This window comes from Aptenodytes patagonicus, chromosome 1 (assembly GCF_965638725.1).
Source record: "Aptenodytes patagonicus chromosome 1, bAptPat1.pri.cur, whole genome shotgun sequence".
Classification (NCBI taxonomy): Eukaryota; Metazoa; Chordata; class Aves; order Sphenisciformes; family Spheniscidae; genus Aptenodytes; species Aptenodytes patagonicus.
The window spans coordinates 180,545,295-180,559,041 of record NC_134949.1 but is presented as its reverse complement, the minus strand read 5'-3'; the positions used below and the strand labels follow the sequence as shown (position 1 = coordinate 180,559,041).

General features: G+C 39.7%; 1 protein-coding gene across 17 annotated transcripts in view; it reads left to right on the top strand.

Annotated features, from left to right (window-relative positions):
- The window catches only part of LMO7 (LIM domain 7), a 133,679-nt gene that overhangs the window by 56,943 nt on the left and 62,989 nt on the right, over positions 1-13,747 (top strand). For 15 of the 17 annotated variants that reach the window (XM_076362674.1, XM_076362668.1, XM_076362652.1 and 12 more), the window contains exon 4: positions 1,368-1,474. In XM_076362674.1, the coding sequence (XP_076218789.1) occupies positions 1,368-1,474 (107 nt within the window). Of the gene's footprint in view, positions 1-874; positions 971-1,078; positions 1,160-1,367; positions 1,475-13,747 lie in introns of those variants that run through there. The other 2 variants (XM_076362715.1, XM_076362723.1) reach the window with 2 other exon arrangements.

The window sequence follows — 13,747 nt, the reverse complement described above, 5'->3', positions numbered from 1 at the left end:
CCATCATCGTTGTCATGTTGTCTCCCCTGCCCCAGCAGAACAGCCCCCATTAGGATTTGGGACATAGCCTTCACCGTGTGAGACACTTGGATCTTTCGAATGTGGTAATGCGGAGCCCGTAGCCTGCGTGGGGAATACCTTGTTCAAATATTTTCCTTGAATGAAGCCATGTTTACAGACTGATAAGAAATACTAGAATCCTAGGGACCTTCAAAACAGAAGGTTGTGGGGATTCTTGGCTTTGCTTTACTTTGTTTAAAGTATTTGTTTTACTTTTTAAAGTCTGTATTAGAAGCAGCTGCTGTTTTCTTTGTGGATTTTTTGAAAATAAATTTTAAATGATGGAATAATCATTACATCCAGTGAGTATATGTAAAAAAAAAAAAAAAAGTTTAAAGTGTATTAAATTGCTGAAGCAGAGCTTTTCCATACTGTGAAACTCTGATGCCAGTACCTTGACTTACAAAGCCTTCAAATGGCAGGGCTGTGCGTAGCTTATGAATTAAGTAACTTTGTGTACCTTTCCCTTTGGCTTCCAGCTGAAGGGAGCAAGTGCTCAAGAGGGCACATTCTTTTGTTGTTGATAGCATTCCGCCTTAACGAGAAGGAATTTCTTGCCTATTGTTTATGAAGTGGAAAGAGATCACAAGTTGTATAATCTCTCTCTATATCATTGGATTTATTATTAATATTTTTTTAACCTTGCTCTTGCTAATTGGTTGATCTGCAGCAGGTGCAGCGGGTGGGTGCTGTAATACACTGCACCTACATTTTGTAATATGTTGGTGTGAGCTGGGGGGGGTGGGGGGGTGGAGAGGAAGGGGAGGAACGCAAAGGAGAGAAAACCCCCCAAGTAAGGAAGCAGCAGAGCTGAATACGATTTGGTTTCTGTCTCTCTGGAGCTTTGCTCAGCAACCAAACCGAGACTCCAGGTGCAGCATTCCCTCATCGGTCTGTGAGCACAGAAACAGTGCGTCCCTTCTCTTCTTCCTCCCCTGCCGAGAGTTTCTGGGTGGTGAATGTCAGTAGCTGGAGTTATTTTTAAAGGCAAGAGGTGAGGCTTGTCGTGCAAAGCTAGGAAGAGGGCGTTTGTTTGCTGAGCAGAGCTGACATCAAAGTGGAGATTGCTGCCTACTGGCTCGCCGCTGCCTTATGCCAGGTAATCGTTAACGTACCCTCAGTCACCGAGATCGCAAACCAGCCTGTCTGTGTGCATGAGGAACGACCTGTGTTTATGATCCAGAAGATTGCTTTTTCAGTATTATTTCCGTGAGCTGGACTTTGACATTTAGAGGCTCACACTAATCATCTTGCAAAACCTGCTTAGTCCTTTTAACTAAGCAACTGCTTTCTACTTCTCTTCGCAGGATAATATTAATGTTTTTCTGAAAGCGTGCGAAAATATTGGACTGAAAGAAGCTCAGCTTTTTCACCCAGGAGATCTTCAGGATTTGTCCAATCGAGTTACAGTCAAGTGAGTTTTGTGGTTTTGTTTTTTCCCTCCCCTTCTCCTTTTAAGCTGTTTCACAGTCCTTTTTTTTTTTTTTAAATGTTTGCCTATGGAAAATTCTTCTTTTAATCTGGTACGAGCAGTTCTGAATACTGTGGTAAGGGCTTAAGCACTGTTAAGGCTGGTAGATAAGATTTGCACAAATTTAATTTAGAAAATGAAGTAGTATTATGCCTTACAAGCAAACTAATTGTTAATGAATATTTACAGTGTTTAATATATGAGACGGAAGCTGTTCAGGTTATTTTAAACTTCGAGCAAAATTAACTGTTAAATGCTATTGAAAGCATCACTTCCCTTTATGCTTTGACATTACCGGTGTAGAATCTGAAAGGCTGAGGTGGTACTTCTGATACTTACCTGAATGGCTCTGAGGACCTGGTACGGTGTTCCTAAAGGACCGCAGGTCTTGCCACTCTGCATTTTAATCGGGTGTTTGTCACCGAATGTCACATCTCCTGTCAAGGGGGGGGGGGGGTGTGTCAGCGTGTGAGTAGAAACCAAGTACTGAATTGCACAAAGGGTAATTGTCATGTTTACAGAGAAGAGAGTTTTCCTGTGAAATAGCAGTGGTTTGGTTCTGAAATACAATTAGTGGATTCTCAAATTTCAGGACTGCTGTGTATCCTAACATGAGTTTTATTACTAGTTTCTGAGAGATTCAGGTGGAGCTTTAATATGTAGATGCTTAACAGGTGTTTTAAGATAAATGTGTCGTGGAAAAATATCGTCTTGCGGCATCTTGCTTTGTTACAGTATTAGCTGTTTTTACTGTGTTGGTGCAAAGGGTGAGTTTATTGTTGAGTCTCAAAAAAAAAAAAAAAGAAAAGCTTTAGTGAGTTCTGCTGGAAACCTGTCAGGTTAAATGTTAAGAATGGATTCCTGTCTTAAATTACCAGTTTTATCAAAGAGGAATAGGCAGTAATCCTTCTGTAAATACAAGGAAAAAAAAATACTCTGAAATGACACACGACTGCTTTAATTAGAAAGAAATCTCTTCTGGGTGGATTGGGTGGTAGCATGTTGACATACGCTCTGCCTGCTTTCAGAATGAAAGTTCGTACCGTTTCGAGGTCTGATACTTGAGATGGCAATGTGTTTTCCAATCTTTTGACTCACACCCGAAACATAATTTCTCACTAATGTGATGTTTAGGGACTTGGTGCCTTTCCAGGGCGCTGGTATTCTCCCCGCTGGTTCCTACGTCATACGGAAAGCTGGAGGGTTGGTAACCTCTGTCACACTTTAATTATCCACAAAACCCTTGCTAAAGTTACTTTGGTGGAGGTTTGCTCCAAGGGTATAGCTGGGAAGGGTTGGAGGCTGCCAGGAGCTGGTCTTCAGCAGCGTCAATAGCGACAAGCTGAAACCCCGTAGAGGTTGAGTTAGCAAACTGTTGTGCAAGGTATGTTGTCTGACTCGTCCCTACGTTAACCGCAGTGCCTAGGTGAGGTCAGCCATGAAATTCATCCAGTGGGTCTGTAACTGGGGTTTTTTGGGGTCCTTTCAGCTCCACTGGTTCCCTTTCTGGCTCCGAAAGCTGAGAGTAAGGCTGGAATTTGAAGTCGTCATAAGGCAAGGGGGGTTTTACATCACACCTACTCGGCAATGGATTAATCAGTGTTTTTCAAAACCCCAGATTTAACTGTTGAGTACTTCTTATGGACAAGGAGTCTGGGTTAAAGTTGAAAGAGTTGCCAGCAGTATAGCCGTGCTCTTTTAATTTGTTTCAATGTAAGTTTGATTTTCCACACGTTACGTATCATATGACAGTCCCAGAGTGTGTGTAAAATGCTTACAGAGTAACTCAGAACTTCTGTATCTGAGCACGCTGTGAAGTGGTAACCTAACTATGCTAGCACATTTTGACATGTTTAGGAGTTTGAGGAGGGATGGGAGGGAAGTTTTTTATTCCAAGAAATGAAGGAAATAAGTTATATGAAGATAACTCTCTCCATTGAAAAGTTAATTATGCATCACTTGATTACCCAGAGGGCAAGCTGCTCTTCAGAGGGTTTCCAGAGACAGTCATTTGTGTGTCAGGAGAGAAATTGTGTCTGATCAGGAACTTCATCTGATCTTTTTTTATTATTATTATTTAATAGAAATTACTTATTTCATACATTCAAGCTGAATTGCAAATTTCTTCAGAACTTGTAGGATGCCAGGCCTCAGAAAAGGGATACTGTTTCATGTCTTGCTTTCGCATTATCCTCTGTTAACCTTGGACTCAGCATTAAAAGTAAATCATTTCTTGTCACAAAGGGGGAAAACTTTTTTTTTTACATGCTGATTTTTATAAAAGATTGCATTTCATTTTTGGCTTCCTAACATTCCTAAGCAAATTCATTTTGCCGCCATCACCTGAGGCTAATGGCCCACATCTTAAACCAGCTGCGATAGGTTGTACAGGATAACATTAACATGTGCCTCAAGCAGTGTATATTTTGACACCTCGGCAGCATTGCTGCGTTCTGGTGTTGCACCACCGTTAGCGTGTGCTTTTTATCTACCCAAAATAGATTAAATAAACTGATGCTTAAACAGTCAGCTTTTCAGGCTGGGATGGCTGAGAACAGCGCGCTGGTAGGATACATGTAGGTACCGCTGGGCGTAAGAAAATGCCTGATTTTCCTTGTATGCGGAAAATAGATAAGAGGAAGGTACCATTGAAAGGGTGGGTCTGCTTCTGTTGCTAAGAAGGACATGAGAGTTGTCATCTTATGTCAGAGCAAAACCAGTCTCTGACACTGGCTGGGAGGTTGCATCTCTGTCCCTGCCACACTTGGCCTTCTGTAGACTTGTCTAATTGCTCCGATGCCTCTGGTGCTGGGAAGGTCCTGCAGGAGGAACGCCTCCCCTGTGAGGATGATGAAGAGGTGTTCCCTCTGTTCCTCCTGTCTCTGCTGCCTGGCAGTTGCGTGTGGTATGTCCTCCTTCTTGCCTCGTGGGAAGTCATACGCGCTCAGGCCATTGGCATCTCAGACCGCTGTCCTGTCCCACCTGGTCAGGCTCCCTTCCCAGCAGGAAAAGTTGTTTTCTCCTCGTACCTCGTTTCTGAGTGTGCTTGCTGCCTTTCACTGTACCTTTACCGATAGCACTCTTTCTGTCTCATCAACAATAATGTCAAGCCATTAAGAAATACCAAACTCTTTATTTGTACAAGGTGTAATATTCTTGTGTCACCTGAGTTAAGGTAAAGACCCTCTGTTACTCATGGCTTGCCAGAAGCTATACTAAGAAATAGTCTTCCTGTCTGGTAATGAGGTTGCAACTTTCACTTGTATTTTGGTTTTTTTATTGCAACTGAGATGATGCACGGGCATAATGTGAAACCCTTTTCTGTAATTACTACTAGTATCTGGGACAGGAGAGGCAAGAATCCTCTTAAATATCCAGACTCTCGGTTCCAGGTGATTATTTTTTGCAAAGAAAAAGCTCCTTAAAATTTTATTGTTTAGAAGTTTGTGTGAAGAGGGTTGGTTAAAATTACTGGTTGCTGTTCAAAACCTTGCAAACTTTATGCTTTGCCAGATCAGCAATGAGATTAGTTGTCAGGTGATGTGGAAAAACGAACTGGCATGGATGGTTTCTTTTCTGCCAATGAAAATGGGAGTGTGGATTAATGTCTGAGACTTATAGTTCAGTCTTTCTGTAAATCTGCAGAAGTTATTGCTCAATGGTATAGTACAGTAATGTCATGTGTTCCAATAAAGATTATCCAGATGGATTTATTCCTCACATACCGTGTCCTGCAGTCACGTGCATATCTTCTTGTTTCATGGCTAGTTATTTGTGTAAATGCGTATGTGTCCCTCTTCAATTCTTTCATTATATTTGATTTTTTTTTTAGCCTAGGATTTTTTTTTTTAATATACTAATGCAAGGTTGTCTTTATTTCATTTGTGGGTTTTTGGGGGTTTTTTTGTTTGGTTGGTTTTGGGTTTTTTTTAGTTCTATCAAAGTAAGAATGTAATACGAGCTGAGCGAGACTCAGTTGTCAGCACAGTTACTATTTAAAAATGTTAAGCACTTCCTTACCCAGCTCTTTAGAGGTGACACACCCAGTTGTTCCCAGCTGTGGAAGGGTTCTTAGTAAAATCATGCCATGGAGTTAAAAGTGAGAGTTTCAATTCTGATGGAATCTGTTATCTCAATTATCAGTTTTAAAGGAGGCAGCCTGAACAATCAGACTGATGTCATAATTAAAATTTGTCTTGTCTTTCAAGCAAATTAATTGTTCTATCTGAAAAAAATTCTAATTCTGTAAAATGGGGTATCCACGTAAAGAATCTCATTAAACACTAATAATAAATCCAAACAATGGTAGGTTAATAGATGAAAACATTAAACCAAGCAAAAAATAATGAAACAATTCACTGCCTTAATCTGAAACAGCAGACTTTTTTTTAAAGTTGCCATAAGCCTCTGAGTCCTGATGAAGTTTTACTACATTAATTTCATTCTTCAATAAAATATTAAATTAAAATATTTGGCTTCTATTAATATTATTACTACAGGGTTTTATTTAGAGTAGGTCTTGAGTGAAACTCAGAAATTGTCTCCAAAGATAGCTGGAAGTATCTCAGCACCTTGCAAAGCTTGGTATTTGGATAAGGCCTTCAACTTCTTGCTGCGCTGTACTTTTTCTTGTATTCGTTATCAATCCTGTACACTAAATGAAGTGTAAATCTTATGAAGCAAACAGAAAACCCTGTCAGAGAAGTCTTTCTGAAGTGGGATTGAGCGCATACATAAGATGAAGTGATGGAGCTCTCAATCTAGCCTTGGCATTTCTATCTTCTGGGTAATTTAAACTTATCAATGTAATGCTCCTTTAGCTCAATTATTTTTCATAATTTCCTAAAGCAAAAAACAACCCTAGAAAAATTTGAATGCTGTGCTTTCTGTAGCATAAAGCTCTATATAACTAGAGCCAACTGGAGAGAAGTAACAACTGTATCTGTCATGTTCATCCTTGTGTTCAAGCATTTCAGAAGCTGAATTTTTGAGACAGGCTCTCCTATTTCAGTTCAGAGAGAATACTTTCTGAATTTAAAATACCATAAAAAAGTTGTTCGGAGATTAGATGCGTTTAAACTAAAGCTTGATAAAATGGAATAGTTGCTAAGTAATGTGGACGTAAGCGTATGTTCTGCCGCTCTTCATCCATCGGGAGCAGGATACGTTTCATGGGGTTTTCTCATGATTAAATAAGAATGAACGATTATAGCGATCATACCAACATAAACTATTTTAAACATATGTACAGAATTACTGTCTGCTATATCCCAACTATTGTCCCTTACTAAGCACCCATCTCCTTTTAGGGGCTCTTGGAAAAGGAAGCCTTCTAGCACCAGGTTAAGCCAAACACAAAGCATCCTCTAGTACCTACCTTCTTTATCCTGTCATTCAGATTACAGTACCACCGGCACCTCCTTTCAGTGATGAAACTGCCTCACTTGTCTTTTTGGGTGCAGCCACTAAATGTGCAGATATAATAGGGTTCCTGAAAATAGCAGTGGAACAGTAGCAGAGAGGGGTTGAATGCAGATGTAGCTTCTTCCAGTGCTACGTTCAGTCCTTTAGCAACTTCCCGTTCTTCATGTGGTAGGAAAATAACTGTAGCCTTTAGTTGCTAATTAGAAAAGAGGGGGTTTTTTTGGTTTTTTTTTTTTTTTTTTTAACTTAAGTTGATGGTTTCTCATGACTTTCATGTTCTTCCTGTCTAGTCCTGGGGAATGTGCCGGGTTTCCTGTTTCCTGCTCAGGATGCTTTCTTCTGCAGGGTCAGAAGACAAAGTGAAATTTCTGTTCTATGTGATGAAAGTTGCCACTGCCAAATAGATCACTGAAAAAGGCAATCTGCGTAGGAACCACTGACAAGATGGTCTTTTTGACTGGAGGATTGTTGTCAGCGCTCTTAGAAATTTGATTTTTGGAGAGCTTTAATTGTGAAAGCAGTACCACATTTCAGTCTTTGGAGGAATTTTTTATGGTTGCTTTGCCAGTAATGCTCAGCTCTTTGAACTGTCTGGCATGTGACTTACCTGGAAGCTTGGGGTATTATGATGAGATACTCTTTTGGGACTTGTATCCCATTTTGTGCTTCAAGAAGAACTGCCATATTTTGTTCAAAGGAGGCAGAGTCAAATACCCTGAAAATGGAGACTTAAAAAAAAAAGAAAAAAAAGGCAAGTCAATTTGTGGACAGGTAGGTCAGAACTGGTGTTTGCTGTTGATAATACTGAATTCATACTTAGGTCTTCTTCCGTATCTAATGTATTTGCAGAGTTACTATATCTTCTTGAAATCTTTTTTTGCTCAAGAATTTCATGCTTATAATAAGAGTGCGTGATGGAGCTGAACCTGAGTTTGCTGTGGTGATTTTTTTCCAAGAAACACACATTTTAATGATTTGAAAAACCTAGTTCTAATTTGGCTTCAAAAAAAAAGAAAAAAACAAAACACCTAAAACACACAACACAAAACCACCCTTTCCTGCCTTTTTATTTTGTGTAGAATAGAAAGTTGTGGACTGGATGAAAGCCAAATGCTTCAGTGCAAGAAGCGCGATAGTAGTTAGCCCAAAACTTATGCCAGTGTGAGGTCTCCAGCTTATACCTGTGTGACTGAAGAGTCAATCACCCCACAGGCTTGGGCATAAACGTCTAAGAAACTATCTTTGAATTCAAGTTGAGACGAAAGGAATAAAAGACAGCATTTTGTATGTCTTGAAAGCTGAAATGCAAACCATTTAACCAAAATTTAAATAGAACAATGAATGCTGCTTTTTTTTTTTCCTTATATTCAGGGAAATAACATTTCTTACACATGTGGTTGTAATAGGCTTTTATTGTGGTAACTGAGTTTCCTAATGACACTTCCCTTGAAATGGAAAAGTGCAGCACCCTCACTTCAGAGTGACTCTAGAAATGTTCCTATGACTTTGTAAGTGTGGAAATTTTCTTTTTGCTATGGGCATTTTCATAGAAATGGGTAATATTTACAGCACCTAATCTTCCTTGGCAAAGCCGTAGTCTAAATATTGAAATTGCTGTATTTATTTTGTTTAGGATTTAACTAATTTCAAGATCATGCATGTCGCACGTTTAACTTTTATTCATACTGATGACAGTTGCACAGAGGCAAAGACAATGAAAATAGAGTGTATTTTATCAGTGTCGTGAAACCGTTGTGCTTAGTGTAAAATATTCACGCTCCTGTCATTAATTTGCATAAGCTTTAAATCATTCCCGTAAAACCATTGTAGGCAATAAAATATGTTGCAGACTTTGGACCACACCTGCAAGAAACTGACGTTCAACTCTTCGGTGTAAAGTCTGTAAAGTGTTGGGTGTGGTACTATTTAATCTTTCTACTTTATCTGTGAAGTTTCTGGTCATTAAGAGAAATATTTGAGATGGTTCATTTTTTCTGTTGAGTAATCTAACAATAATTTACACTTCCTTTATGGGATTATACTCTTGATAGTGTTTGATTTTTACCATTTGTCTATTTTGTGAGATGATTCTGCTGTAAGAATGAAACACTTCTGCAGTTGTATACCTGTACCTACAAGTATACAGGAGGAGTCTGAACAGAGTTGGAAAAAAAAGACATTAGTTGTGTTAGTTGTATCATGAGCAATTCAGGTATCTCTAGTGACACAGGTCTATAGCCTTATACTGGAATTTAAATAGTTATGCTACAAAACTGAATGATTTGCCAAAGGAGGTTACAGTAGCTTTCTGCTGAAAGGTGTTGTTTTGTTCAAAGTTCTCATTTTTGATCCCATTACATTTTAAAAGTATCTCTGGAATAACTTTTGGGGGGGGTACAAAACCATTACTATTAAAAGCCTTTGCAATACTTTTTCAATGCTCTTTTGCTTTGTGTTAAGAGAAATGTCTCTAACCTTTTAGGATTACCACAGGAATCCACCTAAACCTGAGGCACCTGTATTCATTTTAAGCATTCACATCAATCCCCTAACATCCCAGGATTAAATGCAGTTTATAAAACAATGCAGTAGAGAGAGGAAAGCAATTTGGATGAGTAGCAGTGAGTTACAAAAGAAGGTAAAGAGAAAACCTGCATTTTTTGGTGGTGATTTTTTTTTTTCATACAAAAAAGATGCTTGTGTCTGAGGTTGGAAGTTGAAGGACTTCTAAAAAGAATAAGCTTGTGTTAATATCAATTATACAGAACATGTATGCAAGTTCACTATCTTATTATTTTTAATTGTATTTTACCACTAAATTGCTGAAGTTCAGTTAGCTTTTCTGTAGAGAGACAACTCAATAGGAAGAGCTCCTATATTTTAATACTGGGGGGAAGCTGACTTCTTGAAGTTTTCCATGGATATGGGAGTTTGTTAATCACACTCTGTAAATAGGGAAAGTAAAGCTGAACAGTGTGTTGACAGTTCTGGATCCTACTTCATACAAAACCATAATTTTGGCTATTTCTATTCTGAGCTGTGATTAATACTATTGTTACACCGCTTTCAGAGATTTCAACTCTAATTTTATTACTGCTTAATTGGGGCACTCGTATCCTTCAAAGTAGCATTAACAGGTTTTCTGCTGTGAGTACTACAGAACGTAATTGGTAATGCAATAACAAATTCAAATATTTTTATAAAGCGCATGTCAAGAGGGTTGCAGGGTTGTTTTCGTCTTGTCACTGAAACCAGTTAAATGAAATCATGACTTGCCACATGGTTAGAAGTCAAGAAGAGTCGGGGCGAGGGGGGAAATGAAGAGTGCTAGATAGCAGCCAAGCTTAACCACATTTCAAAGGCATGATCTTTTCATGTTTCTTTTAAATGATAGAGATCTCTTGTCTTTAAGAAACAAAAGAAAAAAACCAGCAACAACAAAGGAAAACCCAACCGGAGAACTCTTCTCCAGGCTGAACAAGCTGGATGATCGAGCTCAGGATCTCTAACCCAGACCATCCTGGTGGCCTCCACTCAACTTGCTCCAGTTTACCAATGTCTTTCCTGTACTTGGGGGGCACCAAACTGGAGGGTGCAGCACATGGTGTAACGAGCGCTGAGGAAAGAGGGGATGATCAGGTCTATCAGCCTTCTGGCCACGCTCCATTTCGTACAGCCCCAGGTGCTGTTGGTCGACGTTGCCGGCGTCTGCTGCTAGCTGGCATTCAGCCCAACAAGACCCCCAGGCCCAGCTCCCCACCCCGCTCTGCCCTCGCAGGGGTTATGTCCATCCCGGGGTCAGGACTTGGACTTTGTCCTCTTTGAATGTCATGAGGTTCCTGCAGAGCCAGTCCTCCCGGCAGCCCTGCCCTCCAGCGTATCGACTGCGCCCTCCCCGCGCTCCCATCTGCTCAGGAAGGGAGCGCGGTTTCAGAAACTGACTCAGAAAGAAAAATTCTGAAAGCTGCTGTGGCTGATTGCTGGGACTAGAGTAAGAAGGTTGACTAATGTGGATGATATTTCCTCTTTCCTTTCCCTTCTAGAAAAACCGTCCTGCAAATGTAAACATGTACACACCTTTGAACCCAGTGTGTACAGATATGCATCAACTGACGTGGATTCCAATGCGTTATATGATAAAATATTTAACTGGGGCGGGGAAAGGGAGGCTAAGTTCAAAATACTTCTGCTTTTGCAAAGGCTATTAAATTACAGACAGCCACTTGTGCCCTGGGAATAAATGCTGAAATATGCTTGTCAGATTTATGGTGCAGTAATGTATTCTTTTTAACTCTGTGACCTGATGTTTGTAAGCTGCTCTCAGCTGTGATCGTTTTCTGGGGTGAGGGATGTACTTGGTAAAGCACTAGCTAAAAATGCCCGTGTTAACAGAAGGCACAGTATATTTATGTATGGTTTGACTTGAAGATGCAATGTATTTTCATCACAGATCTGTGCAGTTAGGGCATTACTGCACAATTCCACAAACTAATCCTAATCTGTCCAAATTTACCAGTGTCAACTACTCTAGTAAACAGCTTTTAATAGTAATTTGCAGGTTAATTTTTCAGAAACTGTGGGGTTTTTATGTATGAAATAGAAGAAAAACTTGGGTTACTTAAGTGAGAACAGGAAAATCGGAACAATTCCAATTTCGTATATAAAATGATGAGTTCTGGAACAGCTCATAGTGCTCAGGCCTGAGGTAACAGGATTAGGAGTTTTTATGAGAGGTTTTTGAAGGCATCTATTCAGTGTTCAGTACCAGTCCAAGAAAAAAGAAAACAAAACCAACAACAACAAAAAAACCCAAACACACCCACCATACCCCCCCCCCCCCCCCCAAACTCCCCTCCAGAAACAAAACCCAAGCATTGTTAAGAAGTATTAGGAATAGGAAAAGCAATGGCACATCACTGTGCTGCTGCAGGTAATCTGGAGTTTGCCGGTGTTGTAAATACCATCTGAAGCTTTGGACTTTGATCACTTTCCCTTTCCTTGCTCTCCCACTTCACTCCCCCGAATTCCCTCCAGATTAAATCTATGGAACTGGAAGATCTTCATCCTCATGGTGTTTCTCTGACCAAAAGTAGGAATAGCTTCTGCCGCAGGTTTAGTTAAACACGCTAGGAGTCCCGAGCCTGAAAGAGAGAGATGATGGATGAAGAGGAGAGGTGGACAAAGTAGCAAACTTAAAACAAACAAATAAACAAAAAAAACCCCTAGCAGATTGCATGGACAAAGTGGTTCAACTAGTCGCTGTGTCTGATGTTACACAAATAATCAATGAACTGAATGAAGGGGGGAGTAGGCTTCCTTGCCCACGGGTGCTGTGGATGATAAAAGTTTACTTGAGTTCAACGGGTAGTGGAGAAGTTCACAGAACAGAAATCTCTTAAGAGTTACTTAATACGGGGAAACCACATCTAGCTTGGGCAGTCCCCAAGGGAGAAGCATCTTGCCTGCTCTATTTTTACTCTTCCTTAGGCAGCCACTTGGGGTTGCACGGGAGGATGGGATCCTGGGCTAGATAGAGTTTTGGTCTGGCCCCGTGTGGACATTCTTGTGTGTGGTTTTGAAAAGGTCACATCCAGTGAAAGCTGGTTTTAACTTCTGTAGATCTATGATAACCTCCTCCAAGAAGCAAAACTAAGGAAAAAAAAATCAGACACAAGTTTTATTAAAGCAATTAATTTGATTTGCTAAATCAATCAAGCAATCTACCGTTGTTAAGCTTTAGCGAGCGTGGAACATCGTATGCAGAGGTATCTGAAAAGATTAATAAAATAATGATTTATTAATCTAGACCAGTATCTGACTACTTCCATATGTGACCAGGTTGTGCAATCACGGGGAAATACATTATTACGAATTCTTAGGAATTTAATATTTGATGGTTTTTCATCAAGCCATTTGAAATTTTAGTAAAAGCTTCGTAAGAATGGCTGAAAATCTCTTGAAATAAGCTGGCACATGTATTTGCATATACTATATTCAGCATCATTACTTAAAACCTACTTTTGCTCTAAAAAGATCAGTTAATTTAAGAGGTTTTGTTACGGATTTTGGCATGGGTAATGTAACTGTAAGATCACACATCAGATGGTTATGCAGAAGGCACACCCACCCGGTTTGAATAAGCACAGAATAAGATGCATCAGTAATGATACTCCTCTGCTATGCTTGTCCTTTAAAACCCTTGCTTTCTCTGTGCAGAACATTTTATTCTTTGAAATCTGAGCTCGCCTCTTGTATTGAATGTTGACTGCAGTTGAGAAATAATACAAAAGTCACTTAGCACTGGTGATTTACTAGTATTTGCCATTTCATTGTGATGTTTTCTTTCCTTCAAGAGGAAAAAAACTCTTTTGCAAAAGGACACTTTTCTTTTTATAGACCACATTTTGTCTTTCTGAAGCATTTTCCTCTTTGAGCTGTGACTAAATTCCTTAGTTTAATTCAGTCTTCTCTAATACTGTTTGAATAATTTGTGAATGTATTCAACAAGCTATTTTGTTTAGTTATTAAATAATCTATACAGAAATCTCCAGTTATCCAGGTGGTATAGTCAGTCTAGGATGGTGGTCATCACCAAAATGGTGTGGCCGCATTTGTAAATTACTTCTTCTGTTTTCTGTTCAGTATTCTGTTTAATTGATCGGATAGGATTTTAAATTATGAATCCAGGGACTGATGGCACCAAACATGGTGCCCAAGCAAGCCATTCCCAAGCTTTGCTTGCTTGGGTGTGGCATGAGCAATGAGTACGCAGTAGCTGCTCTCAGCTGTGCA